General features: G+C 37.0%; 2 protein-coding genes and 1 long non-coding RNA gene across 3 annotated transcripts; all 3 read right to left on the bottom strand.

Annotated features, from left to right (window-relative positions):
* Window positions 1-125: 125 nt before the first annotated feature.
* LOC131989465 (uncharacterized) lies at window positions 126-1,981 on the bottom strand. The gene is made up of 3 exons (XR_009395954.1): window positions 1,602-1,981; window positions 562-602; window positions 126-350 (listed from the first exon to the last, which is right to left on the bottom strand). It is a non-coding gene; the product is annotated as an uncharacterized LOC131989465 (long non-coding RNA).
* Window positions 1,982-8,521: 6,540 nt separating this feature from the next.
* On the bottom strand, window positions 8,522-11,212 carry LOC131989459 (snaclec agglucetin subunit beta-1-like). The gene is made up of 3 exons (XM_059354687.1): window positions 10,920-11,212; window positions 9,806-10,723; window positions 8,522-9,666 (listed from the first exon to the last, which is right to left on the bottom strand). The coding sequence occupies exons 2-3, from the start codon at window positions 10,167-10,169 to the stop codon at window positions 9,323-9,325; spliced, it is 708 nt and encodes a 235-aa protein (XP_059210670.1). The 5' UTR covers window positions 10,170-10,723; window positions 10,920-11,212; the 3' UTR covers window positions 8,522-9,322.
* LOC131990190 (E-selectin-like) lies at window positions 10,317-10,953 on the bottom strand. Its single transcript, XM_059355588.1, has 2 exons — window positions 10,920-10,953; window positions 10,317-10,723 (listed from the first exon to the last, which is right to left on the bottom strand). The coding sequence occupies exons 1-2, from the start codon at window positions 10,951-10,953 to the stop codon at window positions 10,317-10,319; spliced, it is 441 nt and encodes a 146-aa protein (XP_059211571.1).
* Window positions 11,213-21,502: the final 10,290 nt, after the last annotated feature.

The following is a 21,502-nucleotide window of genomic DNA, read 5'->3' as shown; positions in this document are numbered from 1 at the left end:
GTTGTCCCACCATTTATCACTTTGGGGCTGGTGTAAACGCACACAGTTCCCAGGAAACTCTTTATCGTTTGGTTCATCTTTAGCCCAGTTTCTCGGGTCTTCAGTGTACTCCACCCCTGGCAGAGACCAGTGCCACGTCCTGTTGGTACCTGTTTGTTTGTAAAGCCCAATCCAGACTCCAGACTTTACATTCTTTGTATAGTTACAGAGTCTCTTCATGTCTGTCTTGTTAGTCACTGTGGCCAGGTCAGTGTGGTGTTCTCTGCAGTAGCTCTGGGCTTCTGTCCAGGTCTTAGTCTCGTCAATAAAGTGAAACTTATACAGGCGACATGTGATGAAGGCACACTGACCTAATAACAGAAACAGAGAACAGAATCTGTTCAATAAATCAAAATCATGTGGTAGAACACTACTTACACCATACTTAATTAACATAATTAATTTAAAAGCTGCTCCTATTTACTCCACTCATTTGACTTTTCATTGCCATCCAGCTGTTTTATGACTCAAGATGTGATTTTAGTTCAAACTGCTGTAGATCTGATAAGAAGATCCACTTACCCATCAGAATGAGCACAAACAGACTCCACTGCATCTTTGCTCTGTTCAAAGAAACTAATATTTTAGTGTGCAGCGAACAAAACACAATCCAAAACAAAATATAAATATAATATATATATAATAACAAAATATGTCAGTTTAAAAAAAATGCATTTTTAACACTTTTAGCACTTTTAGCTGTATTTCAGGCAAACAAACAAACTGTAAAGTCCCCACCCATTCAAATGAGGAGACAGAATAATGTTCAGCGGCAAATATGTAAACTATGGTCAATGCAGCACTGACTGTGGCTCACACTGTGGTGTTCAATGTGTTGCTTTTTTTAGCACATGCAAAATGCCTAATTTGAATAAAATATAAATAATGTCATGCATCAGACTGGAAACATAGGGAAAACACCTGTCCATTATCATGCAACAGAGAGAACTCTTTTTTATGGATACTTATATTATTCATAATTCTCCCGGTGATCATAATTTGTTATTTTCTAGATTCTTTTTATTTATTCTCCTTACAATGTACGCCTACTGTCAAATAAATAATGTTACAGGACTGGCTGAAACACAATAAAGTTATCGGTTCTGTAACTAGAATAATATTTTTAAAAAGACCTTAAAAGATAAGTAAATTGTTTATAGTAGCTTTTATCAGCCCAATAAAATATTTATTGGTATAAATATGTCTGCATCATGAATGAAGTTCCTGTATGTAAATGGCATAGGCTCATTAGAATATCACATAGTCACCAGTGCAACCATATAAAGATTTTACATTTATTGTTTCTTTTATTTTCAAAAGCAGTCATTCTAAAAAGGAAAAAAAACCTTGAGAGTATTGAAGAATTGTTGAATTTCTGGCAGAATAATGGCATTAAACAAAAATTAATTAGCTGTATTTTTTTATCAATCTAAAAAATAATATATTAATCATGCAATTAGATTTTACACTGTTTATGAGATATGACAGATTGCACTTGCAAAAACAATTTATCAAAAACAGTATCATCACAAGTCAAAAGAAACAACAGAATAACAACTTACATCTGGTGATTCGTGCTCAGAGCTGCTTCAGTCTGGTGTCTCTGCTGATGAATCCTCAGATATCAGACAGGTAGCTGCTCTTTTAGCCACGTCAACGCCACAATTGAATATTAAAATCGAGAAGTTAGAGATGTCTGTGGTAGTCGAGAAGTAAGCAGTTGGTGACATCACAGAGATACAAAATGACCACAAAAAGGTACAGAATGACAACAAATGCACAAAATGACAACAAAGACACAGAAAATGACTTCAAAAAGATCCAAAACTATAACAAACAGACACAAAATGACTAGAAAGACACAGAAAGTGACAATAACGACCCAAAATGTCAACAAAGAGACACAAAATGACAACAATGACGACAACATGACGAGAAGGACACAGAAAATGACTTCAAATAGATACAAAATGACCAAAAAAAGGCACAGGGTGAAAACAAATACACAAAATGACTTCAAAAAGACCCAAAATTACAACAAAGAGATACAAAATGACTAGAAAGACACATAAATTGACAATAAAGACATACAATTCCAGTAAAAAACAGACACAAAATGATGTAAGAAACGCAACAGAATAATAACTTACATCTGGTGATTCGTGCTCAGAGCTGCTTCAGTCTGGTGTCTCTGCTGATGAATCCTCAGATATCAGACAGGTAGCTGCTCTCTTTTAGCCACGTCAACGCCAATATTAGATATTAAAATCAAGAAGTCAGAGATGTCTGTGGTAGTTGAGAAATAAGCCGTTGGTGACCAGAACAGCATTTACATGATGGAACAGCAAAACAAGAAAGCAAGGTGTCAACCCACAAATAACGACAACATATTTTTCTTTACTGTAAATTTACATCAAAGAGATACAAAATCACTAGAGAGACAGAAAATGACAACAAAGACAAACAAAATTACTTAAAGAAGACCCAAAATGACTTCAAAGAGATACAAAATGACTTCAAAGACACAGAAAAGTACTTCAAAAAGACCCAAAAATGACAAAGAGACACACAATTACTTCAAAAAGATACAAAATTAAAACAAAGAGACGTAAAATGACAACAAAATCCCAAAATGTCAACAAAGACACAGAAAATGACTTCAAATAGATACAAAATGACAAAAAAGGCACTTAATGAAAACAAATACACACAATTACAACAAACAGACACAAAATTATTTCAAAAAGGCAAAAAAAAAAAAAAAAAAACGAGTTAAAAGAAACAGAATAATAACTTACATCTGGTGATTCGTGCTCAGAGCTGCTTCAGTCTGGTGTCTCTGCTGTGGTTTAGAAAGGAGCCATTGATGACCTGAACAGCATTTACATGATGGAACAGCAAAACAAGAAAGAAAGAAAGAAATCCACAAATAACGTGAACATATTTTTCTTTACCATAAAATGGATGCAAAATCACTAGAAAGACAAAAATTGACAACACAGACACATAAAATTACTTCAAAAAGATCCAAAATTACAACAAAGAGATACAAAATGACTACAAAGACACAGAAAATGACAATAAAGACATACAATTACAACAAACAGACACAAAATGACTTTTAAAAGGCAAAAAAAAAATTAACGAGTGAAAAGAAACAACAGAATAATAATTTACATCTGGTGATTCGTGCTCAGAGCTGCTTCAGTCTGGTGTCTCTGCTGATGAATCCTCAGATATCAGACAGGTAGCTGCTCTCTTTTAGCCACGTCAACGCCACAATTGAATATTAAAATCAAGAAGTCAGAGATGTCTGTGGTAGTCGAGAAAGGAGCCATTGTTGACAGGAACAGCATTTACATGATGTAACAGCAAGACAAGAAAGAAAGAAAGAAATCCACAAATAACGTGAACATATTTTTCTTTATTGTAAAATCTAAGAGATATAAAATCACTAGAAGGACAGAAATTGACAACAAAGACACACAACATAACTTCAAAAAGATACAAAATTACAACAAAGAGACATAAAATGACAACAAAGACACACCAAATGACACAAAATGACTAGAAGGACACCGAAAATTACTTCAAATAGTTACAAAATGACATCAAAGAAATACAAAATGACACAAAATACACAAAATGACTTCACAAAGACACAAAATTACAACAAAGAGATACAAAATGACTACAAAGACACAGAAAATGACAATAAAGACATAAAATTACAACAAAATGACACAAAAAGACTTCAAAAAGGCAAAAAAGAGCTGCTTCAGAGCTGCTTCAGTCTGGTGTCTCTGCTGATGAATCCTCAGATATCAGACAGGTAGCTGCTCTCTTTAAGCCACATCAACGCCCATATTTGAATATTAAAATCCAGGAGTAAGAGTTGTCTGTTGTAGTCGAGAAAGGAGCCATTGTTGACAAGAATAGCATTTACATGATAGGACAGCAAAACAAAGGGGAAATGTTTGCTCACACGCTCTGTTGTCCATCCAGTATGTGATAAGAAAGCTGTCATACAGATGTATGACGATTTCTTAATTCCCCCCAAAAAGCAGTCTCAGTACTCTAACACATTAAGGTTGTCCCATTCCACTTTTGGGTGGAGTGGGACAACTTTTTAAGACGTTGGATGCATTTGAATTTGGCCCGAAATTTAAATCTCGGATTAAAATCTATATACTCTCCCATTGGCTGCAGTGCGTACAAATACTAACATATCCACCTTTTTTTGTAGTTCAACAAGGCCTGAGATAGGTGATGCAATCTCTCCATCACACCTGAACATCTGGCACTTTCCCTGAGACAGAGCCCCTCTATCAGGGGAATCAACCCGTGTGGGGTTCAGACCATGAGGTTTCCCTCTATGCTGACGACATGTTATAATTCATATCGGACCCCCTTTCAAGTTTATTTGAAATACTGACTTTATTGACCAACATTGGAAGGATATAAAGTTCATATTCAAACAAGTGAACTCATGCCTATCTATCCCATAGATGGGAGGTATTTTAGTTCATTTCCCTTCAAGATTAGCAATTTAAAAAAACAGATATTTAGGTATATGGGTTACACGTTACCATAAGGATCTTTATAAAGCTAACTATCAACCCGTTATCTAATTTAGAACATGAACATTGGAACCTCCTCAGCCTCTTTTTAGGTGGTATAATCAATACAATCAAGATTTATATGGAATAAAAAACAACCTAGGATAAGTAGAAAGGTATTTGAGAGGCCTCATTCAATGGGAGGTTTGGCCCTCACAAATTCCATGCATTAGTACTGGGCAGCCAACACAAGAGCCTTGCTGTACTGGTTTAGGAATGATGTCACTAGTCCTGAATGGACGGTTTGGAGAGGACATCCATTAGATCTACATCCTTGGATGGGTTTATTGTATTCTAAATTGCCATTCACACAGCCTATTTCAACCTTCACCTCTAGACAGACAGACAGACAGACAGACGGACAGAAAAAAATGAAAATGTCTGAAGAAGGAGTATTGATTGCAGTAAAGAATAAAATATAAATATACAGTATAAAAATATAAGGTGTAAAACAGTGTGCATAAAAAACATATAAGCCACTGGTTATCCATTCAATTAAAATCTGGTACCAGTTTAACCCTACAGATCTCCAGAGACACAAAAATCATGTTTACCCCTTCAGTACTGGATGATACTTTTGATTCCTGGTAAAAAAAAATTAAAATGGTTTGAGCTATACATTACTCAATTCGCATAACCTAACCTAATTAAACTTGCTTAAAAATAAATGGGAAGGAGGCTGCAACCTCCCGGTCTGAGCAGTGAAGCAGATGTGATGGCAAAAAAAAGTGGTGAGAGATTGCATCACCTGTCTCAGGCCTCGTTGAAGTTCAAAAAAAGGTGGATATGTTAGTGTTTGTACGTACCGCAGCCAATGGAAGAGAATATAGAATTTAATCCAAGATTTAAATTACGGGCCTTTTTAATTTGGCTTTTACTTGAACCATTTTTAATATTTTTCTGCTCATGCATCTTAGTGTCACAACATCTTCTCTTTATTTATTTGCTACTATTTATTAGTCTATTTATATATATACATTATTTAGGGCCGGGACTTTAATGCGTTAATTAAGATTAATTAATTACACCAAAATTAACACGTGAAAAAAATTAACGCATTTTAATTGCACTTATTTTTGCACCGTGGAACGTTTCTCACTGGATGAGTTTCAGGCGGACCGATTATACTGGAGCACCAACTAGCGTTGATGAGTTCAGACAACAACAAACCACAGTGAACATGAAGGAAGAAGCTGATGAGACGCTTTGGTTGGCCCCGTGGATGATGGGACATTTTGTTACTTGTTACTTGTTACTTTTGTGACTTAAGCTGATTTATTATGCCTGTCAAAATAAAATGTGACTTAGGAATTTGAACATGCCTTTGTGACTTAAGCAAGATATGGTAACACTTTATTTTGAAGGTGTCTACATAAGAGTGACGTGAGCGTGTTATAAACATGACATGGGATGTGTCATGAACATTAATGACACTTTGAAGTAACATTAATGCTCATGATACTTGTCATGTCATGTTTCTGACAGGCTTGTGTGACTCTTATGTAGACCTTCAAAATAAAGTGTTACCATATCTTGCTTAAGTCACAAAGGCATGTTCAAAAAATTGCCTAAGAAATGTATTTCTCTTAAGTTACATAATTTACTATCTCTTTATCAGCTTTAATATGTGCCTCTTTAAATGTACCCCCTACTAAAGTCGTCTCCAACCCAATTGTTTTGTCTACTATAGAAGGGGGGAAAATGGGTGAATTGTACCCTTACTGATTGAATATGTATTATGTCCTGGCAACCCAATAAAGATATATATGGGAAAAAAAAGTTACATAATTTACACACAGTGTTATTACTATGCCAATAGTCATCCTTTGTTACATCCTTTTAAAGTGAAATGATCAATAAATGTCATATGTTATGCTTTTGGTGAAGTTTTTTGTGTTTCCTGCAAAACTTGAAAAAATAAGTTTTTAACAGGTTGACGATATTATTGTGCAGATAACTCAGAAAAACATCCTGTACATATAAAATAATTATTACATTTAGCATCATTGGACTCACCCTGAGCTGCACGACACTTGAAACAAGCTTCAAACTTGTTTTGTTGCGAGCAAACAGTTGAAAACTCCGACACTCTGCAACCTGTGCAGAAGAACTGTGAGCTGCGACTGCTCAGACAATAATTACCTCTCAGTGTGATTGGCTGTTGCCTAATTGATCAATTTGAGCCAAACAGGACACTTTCACCACAAACTAAAACCATTCAGGAAGTGTATTTTATGACGTGCAATCTTTTCTTTCTCTTCAGCAACAACAGTTTAAGTATCAGTACATCAATATATTACTGTGCACTGATCATGAATCAGGTTACAAACTAGCTTTTTATCAGCAGGGATGCTTTAACCCTATAAAGCCAAGTGTATCATATTTGATACATATGTTTTTGAGACCTATACATCATCGGTGTGATATTTTCTTTTCCTGAAAAATCTGATGAATACATAAAGTGATGATTAAAAAAACTGAGCAACAAATTTCACAAAAATACCAGATGTAACAAAAATGATTTGCTGGTTCCACTGGTGGATCTGTCATTGCTGCGTGAAATATTCATATCAGCAGATGTATGATGTTGTTTTATATGGAAAAAAATATTTTGTATGTTTGAGGAAAATGTTAAAAGGAAAGTCAAAGTTTTATTTGGTTAAAAATATTAGGTTTTATGTAATTATGTTAGTTCAAGAAAAGCACATTGGGTGCAACAAATTGCACAAAAAGATCAAACATGATCCAAATTAAATTCATATATGAAAATTGATATTGAATTTAAAAAAATGTTAGCGGTTCAACAAAAACTCCAGTTTTGAAAATTTAGAATTTTCTGGCAATTATTTCACGGTTCAGGCTTTATAGGGTTAAAAGATGAAGGGAAATGTTTGACTGTGGGGTCAGAGGTCAAATGAGTCAGTCAAAGAGAAATGAGTCGACTCTCTGCTGCCTACTACTGGAATAAATCAGTACTGCATGTAAAGCCTTACATTACAACTGAGTTGAGGGACAGATGTTAGGAGGGAAATCCTAAAATTCAACAGTTTGTTAAGAATGTTTAATCCAATATATGTAGTGAACAAAAGAGAGGACCACTCGGTGGTTGAACTGTTTATTCACTCTCAAAGAAAACAATTATCAGTTGACATAAAAGTCCAAAAAATGTCTTAAACAAAGACAAAAAACACACCACACTCTAGATTGGAGTACTTTGGATCATATAAAAACCAAACACAACACAAAGTAAATTAATAAAGGATCCACACTTTTGAAAAAGAGAATAACAACTTATAAAATATTGATTATTTAGGTGTTCCTGAATCAGAATAGGGAGACAGAACAACTAATTACAGGTAAAAGTATTATTATTACATTAAAAAAATTACTCCACTACGAGTAAAAGTCCTGCATTCAAAACTTAATTCAGTAAAAGGTCAAAAGTATCAGCATCAAAATGTACTTTAAGTATCAAAAGTAAATGTGCTATATTTTTGGATCATTATTTCTCATTTATTTATGTAAGTAGCATTTTACTGTTGTCAATATAATGTTTATTCTAACTGCTTAATACGCCTTTATGTGGTTTAATTCATAAAAATGCATAATAATTTGGAATTAATCACTTTTTATGTTAAATCTCGACCTGAAAAGTAACTAAAGCTGGCAGCTAAATGTAGTGGAGTAAAAAGTACAATATTTGCCTCTAAAATGTGGTGGAGTAGAAGTATTAATTTATATCAGTACAAGAACTTTAAAATTGCACTTCAGTACTTGATTAAATTAACTTTGTTACATACCACCACTATAGTAAATATGCTGTTAGAAAGTCTCTTAGTACCCCCCCATCATCATCATATATTGTTTAAACGTCACACCAACACATAAATACACAAAAACAATTGTAATCATAAAATGAAGACTTTAGGTTTTTTCATACAGAAAACAAAACACAACCTGATTAGATTAATCATGAGAATGGCCTTCAAGTACTCATCATAATGTTTTAAGCCCTTAATTGAAAACAAGAAATACTCAGTTTATTAACATTTTATTCATTTATTCAACTCAAAGAAATATTTTTTTTGTTTACATAAAACTCCAAACATATGATCATCGAAGACAAAGATTTCACACTCAGTAATATAATCATAAATCCATCACCAGATGTCAACCAAATATGAAGAAACAAATTAAAATGTTCCGTATTAAATACATGAAAACAGTTGTAATCATTACTGTGTACTGTGGTTTACTTATTCCTATTCCTAACATGAAGATGGTAAGTTTTTTCAGACAGAAAATAAAACCTCATAAGATTAATAACAATAAAAATCCACACATTAAATGAGAGTAAAGCAACAACTTGATAAAATAACACAGAGATCATTCAGGTGTTCCTGTATCAGAACAAGGAGACAGAAAAACCTGTTACACTGTCACATCCTCACTGATCTTGTGATATTTTGTAACAGACTTTCATGAAGCTAATTTCTCTCAAGTTAGAATCTGCTATTAGAAAGTCTGTTGGTAGTTCCAACAGATTCCTACATTTCCCAGAATGCCTTTCAATAATCATCAAATATATTGTGTAAACGTCACACCACTGCAAACAAAGAGAGTAAATAAACAAAGTGTCTGCTGCCAGCGAGCAGAGAAGGTTTTTACTTGAAACAGATGAAATTAAACTTCTCCTCGTCATTCTTTTTGACCCACTTATGTTCTCCTGTGCGGTCCATGGCTCCGGACATGTCACAGTCATCCGTCTTCACTCTTGAGTTCCAGTTATTGTAGTGGACCGCCTGGTCAGTGACCCAGAACCAGAAGTCCAGAGTGCAGGTGTAGCGCAGTCCCAGCCAGACGTAGTCAGAGTCGGCCTGCTTGGCTTTCTCTTGGACCCACCTCTGCTGGTTGAGGCTGGTGATGGAGACCAGGTTACGGTGATTGTCTCTGCAGTAATCTAAGGCGTCCACCCAGGTCATGCTTTGGTTGATCAGGATCACGTGATCTGCCATGGAAGAAATGGAGACAAACAGAGCAGCATCAGTGTTGGGCTCCAAAATAAATCACATTGTTTTGAGAGACAGCAGCGTAACAGCATAATCTTTTTGATTCATCACACCGGGTCATTCTTTTGCAAAACTCACCATCATAGCAGACAAAGGGTTTCTCTCCATCACATTTATCAGAGCTCCATTTTCCATTTGCAATCATAGCGCATTTCTTGTCTCCTTCATATAAGTCCAGATCCCTGTATCTGAAAGAGAAACTGCTGCCATCTGACCACCTCCAGCTGTCTCTGAACAGGCCGATCCACAAGCCTTTGTCATCCTGAGGACGCTCCTCCTTGAATTTTGAGTCATTTAACTGTTTGAGTCCACTCACCAGGTCAGTGTGGTGTTTTCTGCAGTAGCTCTGAGCCTGTGGCCAGGTCTTCTCTTTGTTAATGAAATGGAACTTTTTAGTGGATTTCTTCTTTCCTGTGGAGAAAAAAAACCCATCCCAAAACATATGTCTTAAGGAAACATGTAATTACACATGAAACGTTGATTAATTTCTTTTGATTCCAGTGCAGCTCAGATATTAATGATTAAATATGGTGAATGAGTCAATAACATGAGTAGCATTTTGTGATTCAGTGAGGAAGTGGATTATTAGCTACATTTTCTCACCATTGTAGCAGACGAATTTAAACTCCTCTAGACACCTGTTGTCCGCCCATTCATCACTGGGGAACGGGTGTAAACGCACACAGTTCCCAGGAAACGTGTCATCGTTTGGTTCACCTGTAACCCAGTTTGTCTTGGTTTCAGTGTACTCCACCCCTGGCAGAGACCAGTGCCACGTCCTGTTGGTATCTGTTTGGTTGTAAAGCCCAATCCAGATTCCAGACTTTACATTCTTTGTATAGTTACAGAGTCTCTTCATGTCTGTCTTGTTAGTCACTGTGGCCAGGTCAGTGTGGTGTTTTCTGCAGTAGCTCTGGGCTTCTGTCCAGGTCTTAGTCTCACTAATAAAGTGGTACTCATCGAGGGGACATGTGGAGAAGGCACACTGACCTAGACCTAGAGAAACAGACAACAGAATCTGTTCATTAAATCAAAATCATGTGGTCGACCACTTCTTACACCACACTTTTAATTTAAAAGCTGCTCTTATTTACTCCACTCATTAGACTTTTCATTGCCATTCAGCTGTTTTATGACTCCAGAAGTGATTTTAGTTCAAACTGCTGCAGATCTGATAAGAAGATCCACTTACCCATCAGAATGAGCACAAACAGACTCCACTGCATCTTTGCTCTGCTGGAAGAAACTGATGTGTTAGTGTACAGCGAACAAAACAGGTTGGTGTACGGCTCATAAAAAGTACACACAAAAAAACAGGTTTATCAGGATTCTACATTCAGGCAGAAGTCTTGTGAGAAATATAAAAATGCACATCATAGTGCAAGCAGAGCATGTTAATGTGGAGTTTTGCTAAATAAATAAATAAAAAGTTAATAATGTTCTGAAAGCAAATACAAACCCAATTCCCCAACGGTTGCTGTGTAAATAAAAACAATGCATTAAAGTCAGCATAGGTCTATATATTCACAAATCAAGTGATCAGTTTGAACATTAAATATCCTGTCTTTGTGCTGAATTCAATTTCAAAAAATGTCGAAAAAGATTTGCAAATCATTGCATTCTGTTTTTCACAGCTTCTCCTGGGAACCTTTTTGGTTCATTTCTACCTTAATGCAATTCTCACATGCACATGTACTATGAAACCGTATTGTTCCTGCAGCAGGATGAAATCACACATCATTACCTGGGTTTTTACTTTCGGTTTTTATGGCAGATATCTTAGAATATAATGATGATACTTAATTTATCCTGAGGGAAATTCAAGCATCCAATAGCAGCATTCAAACACTATACATACAGGTGCATCTCAATATATTCAAATATGATGAAAAGTGAATCTCCAGTAGTTCAAGTCAATTAGCCCCAACCAAGTATTGAGTCATATAGATGGACATACTTTTCAGAGGCCAACATTTCCATAATAAACATACTTTTTAAAATTGGTCTTTTGTAATATTCAATTTTAGAGATACAAGTCATTATTATGAGATAAAAAGTCGAAATCATGAGATAAAAGTCGAAATTATGAGATAAAAAGCAGAAATTATGAGATACAAGGTCATTTTGAGATTTAAAAAAAAAAGTTGGAAAAATGAGAAAAAAAGTCATAATTATGAGATAAAAAGTTGAAATTTTGAGATAAAAGTCATAAGATAAAAAGTCAATTATGAGATAAAAAGTCACAATTTTGAATTTAAAAAAACTTTAAATTATGAGAAAAAAGAAGTCATAATCGGATAAAAAGTCATAATTACGAGATAATAAGTTGTTATAAGATGGACAGACTTTTCAGAGGCCAACATTTCCATATTAAACATACTTTTTAAAATTGGTGTTTTGTAATATTAAACAATTTGGAGACACTGAATTTTATGTCTTCAATAAATGTAAGCCATAATCATTATAATTTGAATAAATTAAATAAATGTAGACATGAAATGTTTCATTCTGTGTGTGATGGACCTATATAATGTGTTATTTCACCTTTTTGAATTGAATTACTGGCATAAATAAACTTTTCTATGATATTCTCATTTATTGAGATGCACCTGTACATTAAAAATAAACTTAACCCATTAATAATTATTCATTCATTCATTATCCTTATCCTCTTATCCGCACTCAGGTTGTGGGCAATTTAGAGTCACAAATTAAACCGATGTTTAAAATGTACTAACCACTACACCACCATGGAGCCCCTTTTAATAATTAACCTTTGATAAATATGAATTTACATTAAAACCTTTGCTAATATATTCAAACATTTGCAGAGAAATCATTATTATGTTAAAAAAAAGAATAGAGAGCTTTGCGCATAGGTTTACCTTTTTTATTCTACTCTCTTATTTTGTGTTTAGATAGAGCTAAAAGTTGCTTTTTTCCTCATATTAGATGGGTGTTGTTTGTCCTGAATGAATTATCGTATTATTGTTTTGAGGTCTCACCGCAATGAAATGGCAACAACGGTGACTAAAATCATCACACATTTAAAAAATTCACCTTGATTGAATCCACAAGAGACATAGCTTTACAGTCATATCCAATTTATGCAATTATAACCAATTAACACTGTTTAGGGACCCCAGAATGCAGAAATATTCAAGTACAATACTGTCCTACAAAGCCTAACTGCAGTAATTACAATTTTGGTTGAATTTGAGTTATAACTAAAAAAAAATGAACTCCTTGATGTCTGTTTTATCTTGACAAAGTTTTAGGTTTCAATTTTGCTTTATTTCAGAGAAATAATGATATAAAAATGTGCAGTAACTTCAAAATCCAACTCAAAACCAAAGCACAGTCTGATTTGGATAAATATATGAATTTAAACATAAAACCAAAGCAGACGGTCTGATACAGTGCAGCCTTGTTTTTCTTCATTGTGTTGAATAGTGAAGACAAGAATAATAGAAATTATAAGTTTATTTGATATGGAAAATTATTATCTAGATAGTAATTAAGTAAAAAAAAAAAATAAAAGTAAAAAATTAAGTAAAAGTAAGATATATATATATTAAGAAGAAAATATAACATTACTTTATAATATTTGGTCTAAAATACACAAATCTTTGAATCAAGTTGTTAAACACTTCTAAATACACTTATAACAAAATCAATTTCGAAAATGTTTATTCACTGGAAACTAAATATAAAAGCTGAAAGAAGACGTACTCTGTTTATCATTACTATTAGAACCTTTTACAGCAAAACCAGAGTGCAAAAACTACATTTTGGGGTCAAAGGTCAAATAAATCATCATGATTTTTTAACATAAAATTACATCATCGATACATGTCGAAATAAGTGTCATATCACTGACCTACCTATAACACATTTTGCTGGCAAGTGAAAAAAAAACTAAAATTTTTTTAAAGCTCTTTTTCTCACTGTTACTCTTTGCGTAGTTACTGTAGTTAGGATTGAAGGGCAGAATAGGTGAAAATAACACGCTTATATTGCATGAGAAATACTTTTTTGCACTAAACTGTAAGCAATTAGCATGAAGTAGGAATGTATTTTAAGGGGAACCAGTTTTAATTTAGATATCTTTGAATTCACACAGACTCAGAACCTCCACTGGTTACAATTTAAAACATCCCTCTGACATTAAAAAAAACAAAAAAAAAACAGGTTGTTTTACTGGGAAGGCAAACATGCAGAAATTGTTTTCAGTATTAGCAAAAAAAAAAAAGATTTCTATTAGTCTATACACTGCAAAAAAGGTGTGTCTAAAAAACAGATAAAAACACTAAATCTGAGGGAAATGATCTTGCTGCACGGACAGATAATTTCTCTTGACAAGATTTCTTAAATTAAGATTGTTAACTCTAGAAATAAGCATGTTGAACACTTAAAATAAGAAATGAACCCTTAAAACAAGATACATTTTTCTAGCACTTCTAAATCTAAGTTGTTGTTGTTTTTTTTATCTTGGTAAGAACCAAATAATTTGCATTGTATAAATTGGAATTGACATGCAGGTTGTATAGCAGTATTATAGAAGAAGAGTCTGAACTTACATCCTCTGATTCCTGCTCTCCTCACTGTTCTGTGTCTCCGGTGTCTCTCTCTCTGTCAGTTATGTGTACGCTTAAAGGGCCCCCGTAAACTGTAAGCAATTAGCATGAATGTATTTAAAGGGGAACCAGTTTTAATTTAGATATCTTTGAATTCACACAGACTCAGAACCTCCACTGGTTACAATTTAAAACATCCCTCTGACACAAAAAACAGGTTGTTTTACTGGGAAGGCAAACATGCAAAACTTGTTTTCAGTATTAGAAAAAAAAGAAGATTTCTATTAGTCTATACACTGCAAAAAATGTGTGTCTAAAAACCAGATAAAAACACTAAATCTGAGGGAAAACTGAAACTGAAAATCTGAGATAACTTCACTTGACAAGATTTCTTAATTTAAAAAAAAATCTTATTATTGCAGTGTATAAATTGGAATTGACATGCAGGTTGTATAGCAGTATTATAGAAGTAGAGTCTGAACTTACATCCTCTGATTCCTGCTCTCCTCAGCTGTTCTGTGTCTCCGGTGTCTCTCTCTCTGTCAGTTATGATGAGGACTGCAAACAATGACAATATTTATCCTGTTCACACGTCATACTGTCACCATTTGAATATCATAACACAGAGGTGACAGAGGTTCTCATACCCTCATCTGATACACTATGCAAAACAAGCATATGGAAATATGAAATTAATTAAGTATTCATTCCACAAAATTGGAATCCTGAATAAAATGTTTTATCATTTATTTTATTTGGATTTAAATTGCACACATTTGAAACAGCTCATGGTCAACATGAATACACACTAAATCACAGGCAATGTAAACAGAAGCATCATTTTACAGTGACATAACTCAAATATACTGAAATAAGTAATTAGCAGTGATGGAAAAAGTATTCAAATCCCCAACTTAAGTAAAAGTACTAATACCACTCTGTGAAATTACTCCACAACAAGTAAAAGTCCTGCATTCAAAACTTACTGAAGTAAAATGATAAAAGTATCAACATCAACGTGTACTTAAAGTATCAAAAGTACTTGTTGTGCAGAAGGACCTTACTCAGATTGTTATATAGATAAGATAAGAGAGAGATAAGATAAAACTTTATTTATCCCTTGGGATTGCTCCCTCAGGGAAATTGAGTTTCCAGCAGCAGAGTTAAAAAGCACACATAAGAGAAAGAGAAAAAGAAAAAAAGAACAATTTATATACACTAAATAAATAAATATGATATTGTTATTGTTATTGTTATTGTTACTGTTACTGCTCCTTCCTGTCCTCAGTCCTCTGTCTTCCTGTTACTCCTCCTCCCCCAGCTTGAGGAGTTGTAAAGTCTGATGGCCTGGGGGACAAAGGAGTTTTTTAGTCTATTGGTCCTGCATTTAGGAAGGAGCAGTCTTTGACTGAACAGGCTCCTCTGGTTGCTGATGACGGTGTGCAGAGGGTGGCTGGCATCATCTATAATGCCCAGCAGTTTGTCCAAAGTTCTCTTCTCTGCCACCGTCACCAGAGAGTCCAGCTTCACGCCAACCACAGCGCTGGCCCGCCTTATTAGTTTGTTCAGCCTGGATGTGTCCTTCTTAGATGTGCTGCTCCCCCAGCACACCACGGTGTAAAAGAGGACGCTGGCCACCACGGACTGATAAAACATCTGCAGGAGTTTCCTGCAGATGTTAAACGACCGCAGTCTCCTCAGGAAGTACAGCCTGCTCTGTCCCTTCCTGTACTGATGGTTGATGTGGGTTGACCAGTCCAGCTTGCTGTCCAGCCACAGTCCAAGGTATTTGTAGGAGTCCACAGCCTCCACCTCAGCTCCCTCGATCAGAACTGGTCGCAGTCTTGGTCTGGACTTCTGGAAGTTGATGACCAGCTCCTTTGTCTTCGAGGTGTTGAGATGTAGATAGTTTGCATGGCACCAGTCAGCAAAGTTTCTCACCAGGCTCCTGTACTCCTCCTCTCTGTCGTCCCTGATGCATCCGACGATGGCTGTGTCATCAGCGAACTTCTGGATGTGACACAGCTCAGAGTTGTAGCAGAAGTCCGAGGTGTACAGGGTGTAGAGAAGAGGGGCCAGCACCGTGCCCTGGGGTGCTCCGGTGCTGCTGATCACAGTGTCAGACGTGGTGTCCCTCAGCCTGACGTACTGCGGCCTGTCGGTGAGGTAGCTGGAGATCCAAGTGACCAGGCAGGGGTCCACTCGCATCCTGTTCAGTTTGTCCTGAAGCACAAGGGGCTGGATGGTATTAAAGGCGCTTGAGAAATCCAGAAAAAGAATCCTCACCGTGCCGCTTCCCTTGTCCAGGTGCGAGTGGGCTCGATGTAACAGGTAGAGGATGGCATCCTCCACACCAACACCTGCCCGGTATGCAAACTGCAAACTGTCCTGGGCATGTTGCACCTGTGGTCTGAGGAGGCTGAGGAAGAGTCGCTCCAGCGTCTTCATCAGGTGTGAGGTGAGTGCCACTGGTCGAAAGTCATTCAGCTCGCTGGGCCGGTTCTTCTTTGGGACTGGAACGATGCAGGATGTCTTCCAGAGGGTGGGCACTCTCCCAAGCTGCAGGCTAAGATTGAAGATGCGTTGTAGCGGTTCTCCCAGTTCAGCAGCGCATGTCTTCAGTAGTCGGGGACACACCTTGTCCGGGCCTGCTGCTTTCCTGGGGTGAAGCTTCCTCAGCTGTTCTCTGACCTGGTCCACTGTGATGTATGGAGGAGGTTGTGTTGAGGTGGGGGGTGCTGCTGTGATGTTTGGGGGTAGGTGCACTGAGTTCGGGGGGGGGGGGAGTGGGGGCTGCTGCTGTGTTGATGTCTGGTGGGAGGTGTGCTGAGGGAAGAAGGGGAGATGGCTGCAGTGAGGGAGAGGGAGAGGGTGGGGGGATCACGGTCTGGTTGAACCGGTTGAAGAAGTCGTTAAGTTCGTTTGCCTTCTCCATTGTCCCCTCTACGACTCTGGTCTTTGTGTTATGGCCTGTAATGGTTTTCACACCATCCCAGACCTCCCTCATGTTGTTTTCTTTCAGCTTCTTCTCCACCTTTCTCCTGTAGCTGTCCTTTGCTTCCTTCACGCAGTGCTTCACCTCCTGCTGTGCTGCCTTCATCGCCTCCTTGTCTCTGCTCCTGAAGGCGGCCTTCTTCCTGTTAAGGACATCTTTAACTTCCCGCGTAACCCATGGTTTGCTGTTAGGGTAACAGCGGACAGTCTTGGTAGGGAAGACCACATCTACACAGAAGTTAAGGTAGTCAGTCAGACAGTGTGTCATCCCTTCTATGTCCTCACCATGCGGGTTGATCAGCTCATCCCAGACTGTGGTGTTGTAGCAGTCTCTCAGGGCACCTTCCATTTCAGGGGACCACTTCCTGATGGAGCGAGTGGTTACTGGCTGCCTTTGGACCAGGGGGGTGTACTGTGGCTGTAGGTGGACCAGGTTGTGGTCGGACTTCCCTAGAGGGGGGAGGGGTGTGGCTCTGTATGCATCCCTCACATTAACATACAGTAAGTCGATTGTCCTGTTTTCTCTTGTTGGACAGTCCACAACCTGGTGAAAAGCAGCCAAAGTAGAGTCCAAAGTTGCATGATTAAAATCCCCAGAGATGATAATAAGTGCCTCAGGGTGCTGCGTCTGCAGCCTTGCTGTGACGGAGTGAATCTTCTCACATGCAGTAGCTGCGTCTGCTCTCGGAGGGATGTAAACACAGATGACGATCACGTGACTGAGCTCCCTCGGCAGATAATACGGCCGCAGGCTAACGGCTAATAGCTCGAGGTCCCGGCAACACAAGACCGTCTTTATGGAGATATGTCCTGTGTTACACCAGCGGTTGTTAACATACATGATGAGTCCCCCACCTTTGCTTTTCCCACACGCTTTAGTGTCTCTGTCGGCTCGCACAGTAGTAAATCCCAGCAGGTCCACATTAGCATCCGGTACAAGGTGGGTTAGCCATGTCTCCGTAAAGATAAACAAGCTGCTCTCACGGTATATTCTAAATATGTTATTAGATTATTGTTATTGATGCATTAATGTAAGCAGCATTTCAGTTTTGCAAAGACAGGGCTCATTTTAACTACTTCATATACTGTTATAAGCTTTAATTTAACAAAGAAAGGAAAGTCTAATCACTTTAAATTTATCATTTTTATGTTTTATTTTATTTTTTTATGTTAAATCTTCACCTGAAAAGTAACTAAAGCTGGCAGCTATATGTAGTGGAGTAAAAGTACACAGTTACAAAAGTATAAGAACCTCAAAACTGCACTTTAGTACTTGATTAAATTAACTTTGCTACATTCCATCACTGAAATTCTCTCCATTTAAAATTTGCTGTTAGAAAGTCTCTTAGTAGTTTTGCTTCAAAATGTAGTGGAATAAAAGTATAAAGTTACATTAAATGGAAATACTCAAGTAAAGTCCAAATACCTCAAAATTGTACTTAAGTACAGTACTTGAGTAAATGTACTTAGTTACTTCCCACCACTGGTAATTAGGACATTCAAATAAAGTGTCAGACATTGTTTATGCTGATTAGGCTATATTATAGTTTATAGTAATTATACTAATAAGCAACTTTTCTCAACACTAATCTTACAAAAACAAGCCAATTTTGAAAAGTCTGTTTTTCAAAACCAAGTGGGACACCAATTCTAACCTTAAAGGGACAGTTCAGGATTTTAGCCATTGTACGAAATACTTGCCAGTAGTCTGGCCGGTTCTGATCGTGGAAAAGATGCTGGCAGGGTCACAAAACGACACATTTAACTTCCACAGAACTACACAAGGTACACCAAAAGAGCCCCCGTTCCACCACACAACAATGGCCCCTTGTCACATATATCAGAAACCAATGTTCCATGTGTTGTGAGCGGACCACAGGCGACTCTTGGGTTCATTTGTGGACTTTAACTGAAAACAGCATTCTCATTCAACCCACAAAATGGCATTTCACCTCCATATTGGACCTTTGACAAGGGACAGCCAGATGTCTTTGTCCCATGATGCCCAGCGTTTATGGTTTATGATCATATCATTGGTCAAGAGACCCTCTGTTAAAAGAGATCAGAGTCCTCTGATCTCTCTCTCTCTCTTTCTCCACTGCTTGCTGAGGCAGCAGCACCTCAATCTCCTTCAGGTGGAGACCCAGAGGCCTGGGTTCCAACCACTCTCGCTCTCATCCACTCCTATCAATCAATCAATCAAACTTTATTTATATAGCGCTTTTCATACATATAAATGCAACTCAAAGTGCTCCTATGGTCAATTTAGAGCCACCAATTGAACCTAAGGGCATGTTTTTGTGGGAGGAAGCCAGAGAACCCAGTGAGAACCCACGCTGACACGGGGAGAACATGAGAACTCCACACAGAAGGGCTGCAGGGCGGAGTTGAACCGGTGACCCTCTTGCTGTGAGGCGAGAGTGCTAACCATTACACCACCGTGGTGTCTTCAGCAATTAGATTCAATTGGCGAACTCATATTTGCTCTTTCATGTCAGAGGAAACATCTGTTCCATCTCCCGTTTAGCGCATTAACTATATTTCGAAAAAGACAAAAAACCACCTCAAGCGAGCGTAAAACTTTAAACTTTAATGTTCATTTTCGAAACACAACTATTGTTTTGTGCTAGAACGGGGGCCCTTTAAGCATACACGTAGTTTTGTTTTGTGGAGCAAAACCGAAAAAAGTTTTGTGACCCTGACAACTCCAACACCTGCAGCTCAGCAACACAACTTTATGCAACTTAATGTCCAAAATCCCAAACTATCCCTTTGAGAGCACTTGACTTGGCCCCATTGGAAACTACTGCTTACCTGTGATCAAACCATTTAATGGACTGCTCAACATTTTTCATAGTAAAATATTAAATATTTATACTTATACATACTAAAGTTAATGAGGAGTAATTTGGGATTCTGGCTTTCATTAAAAAAAAAAATGTATCAGACCTTCATGTAATTTTGTCCGCTTTCAAATTTCATGAACAGCATGCTAAAATATGTACATTATATATATATATAAATAGACAGGGTGAGAAATTATTAAAAATACACTAAAGGAGCATAACAAATGCAAATACTTCCACAAGGGTGTAATAAATGTCACAATTACATTATGGCTCACATGCTAAGACGTCTCAAACAGCGGCAAATAGGGAAAAAGTCTTAAGGAAGAACGGTGTTTGGATATCCAGAAATTTGCAGAATTTATGCCGAGGACTGAAGCTGTTCTGGAGGCTTGTGGTGATCCAGCACAACACACCTTTTGGAGCTGTTGCCCCTGATGGACACACACTGGATGATGCAAGGCTGGAACTTACAAACTTCCTTTTTTTAAGAAACTTCCGTTTTTTACGTAACTTTCGTGGCTCACATCACCCTCCTAACTACTTCACTTCCAGCATTTACATCCATTTATTTACTGTTTAAAATGTGTTTTATAATGTCTTACCAGGACGTTTTTGGCCCTAAACATCCACTAGTGCTCAAAAGTTTGGGGTCATCCAGAAAATATCTGTGTTGTTTTCTATGAAAACAAACTGTTTCATTCATGAAATGAGTTACAAAATGAATCGAAAATATAGTAAAGACATTGACAAGGGTAGAAATAATCATTTTAACATGTACAAATCTCCAACTTTACCTCTAGATACTCCACTAGCCTGAGGAAGGATCATTTTATTGCTTCTCAAATCAGCATAGAACCGTTTCCAGCTGTGCTAACATAATGCTCAGGTGTTTTAATGATCAATCAGCCTTTCAACACTATAAACATGGATTAACACAATGTGCCACTGGAACACATGACAATATATAACAGATATTTCATAAGAAAATCGTCCGTTTCCAGCTTTAATAGTCATTTACCACATTAACAATGTCTAGACTGTATGTCTGTTATTTTAATTGTACTTTTCTTTAAAAAACAAGGACATTTCTAAGTGACCCCAAACTTTTGAGCAGTAGTGTAGGTCAGTGGTTTTGCAGCATAAATTCACCAAAACTACAGCGTTTTTTAACAACTGCAAACCGTACGTGTACGTATAATGACGTGTGTGCTATTTTTCTGTACCGTAAACCACAACACGCTGGTATGGCTCATTCTGACAAAAGCTCATGTGTGTTGTCATGGGTGGTATTGACAAACAGTCTATTCTGTCGTTTAGGTTGGAGATCTTGTTGGTGTTATCATTTGGCATGTCAA

Source organism: Centropristis striata, chromosome 17 (genome assembly GCF_030273125.1).
Source record: "Centropristis striata isolate RG_2023a ecotype Rhode Island chromosome 17, C.striata_1.0, whole genome shotgun sequence".
Taxonomy (NCBI): Eukaryota; Metazoa; Chordata; class Actinopteri; order Perciformes; family Serranidae; genus Centropristis; species Centropristis striata.
This window is presented reverse-complemented; position numbering and strand designations above follow the sequence as displayed.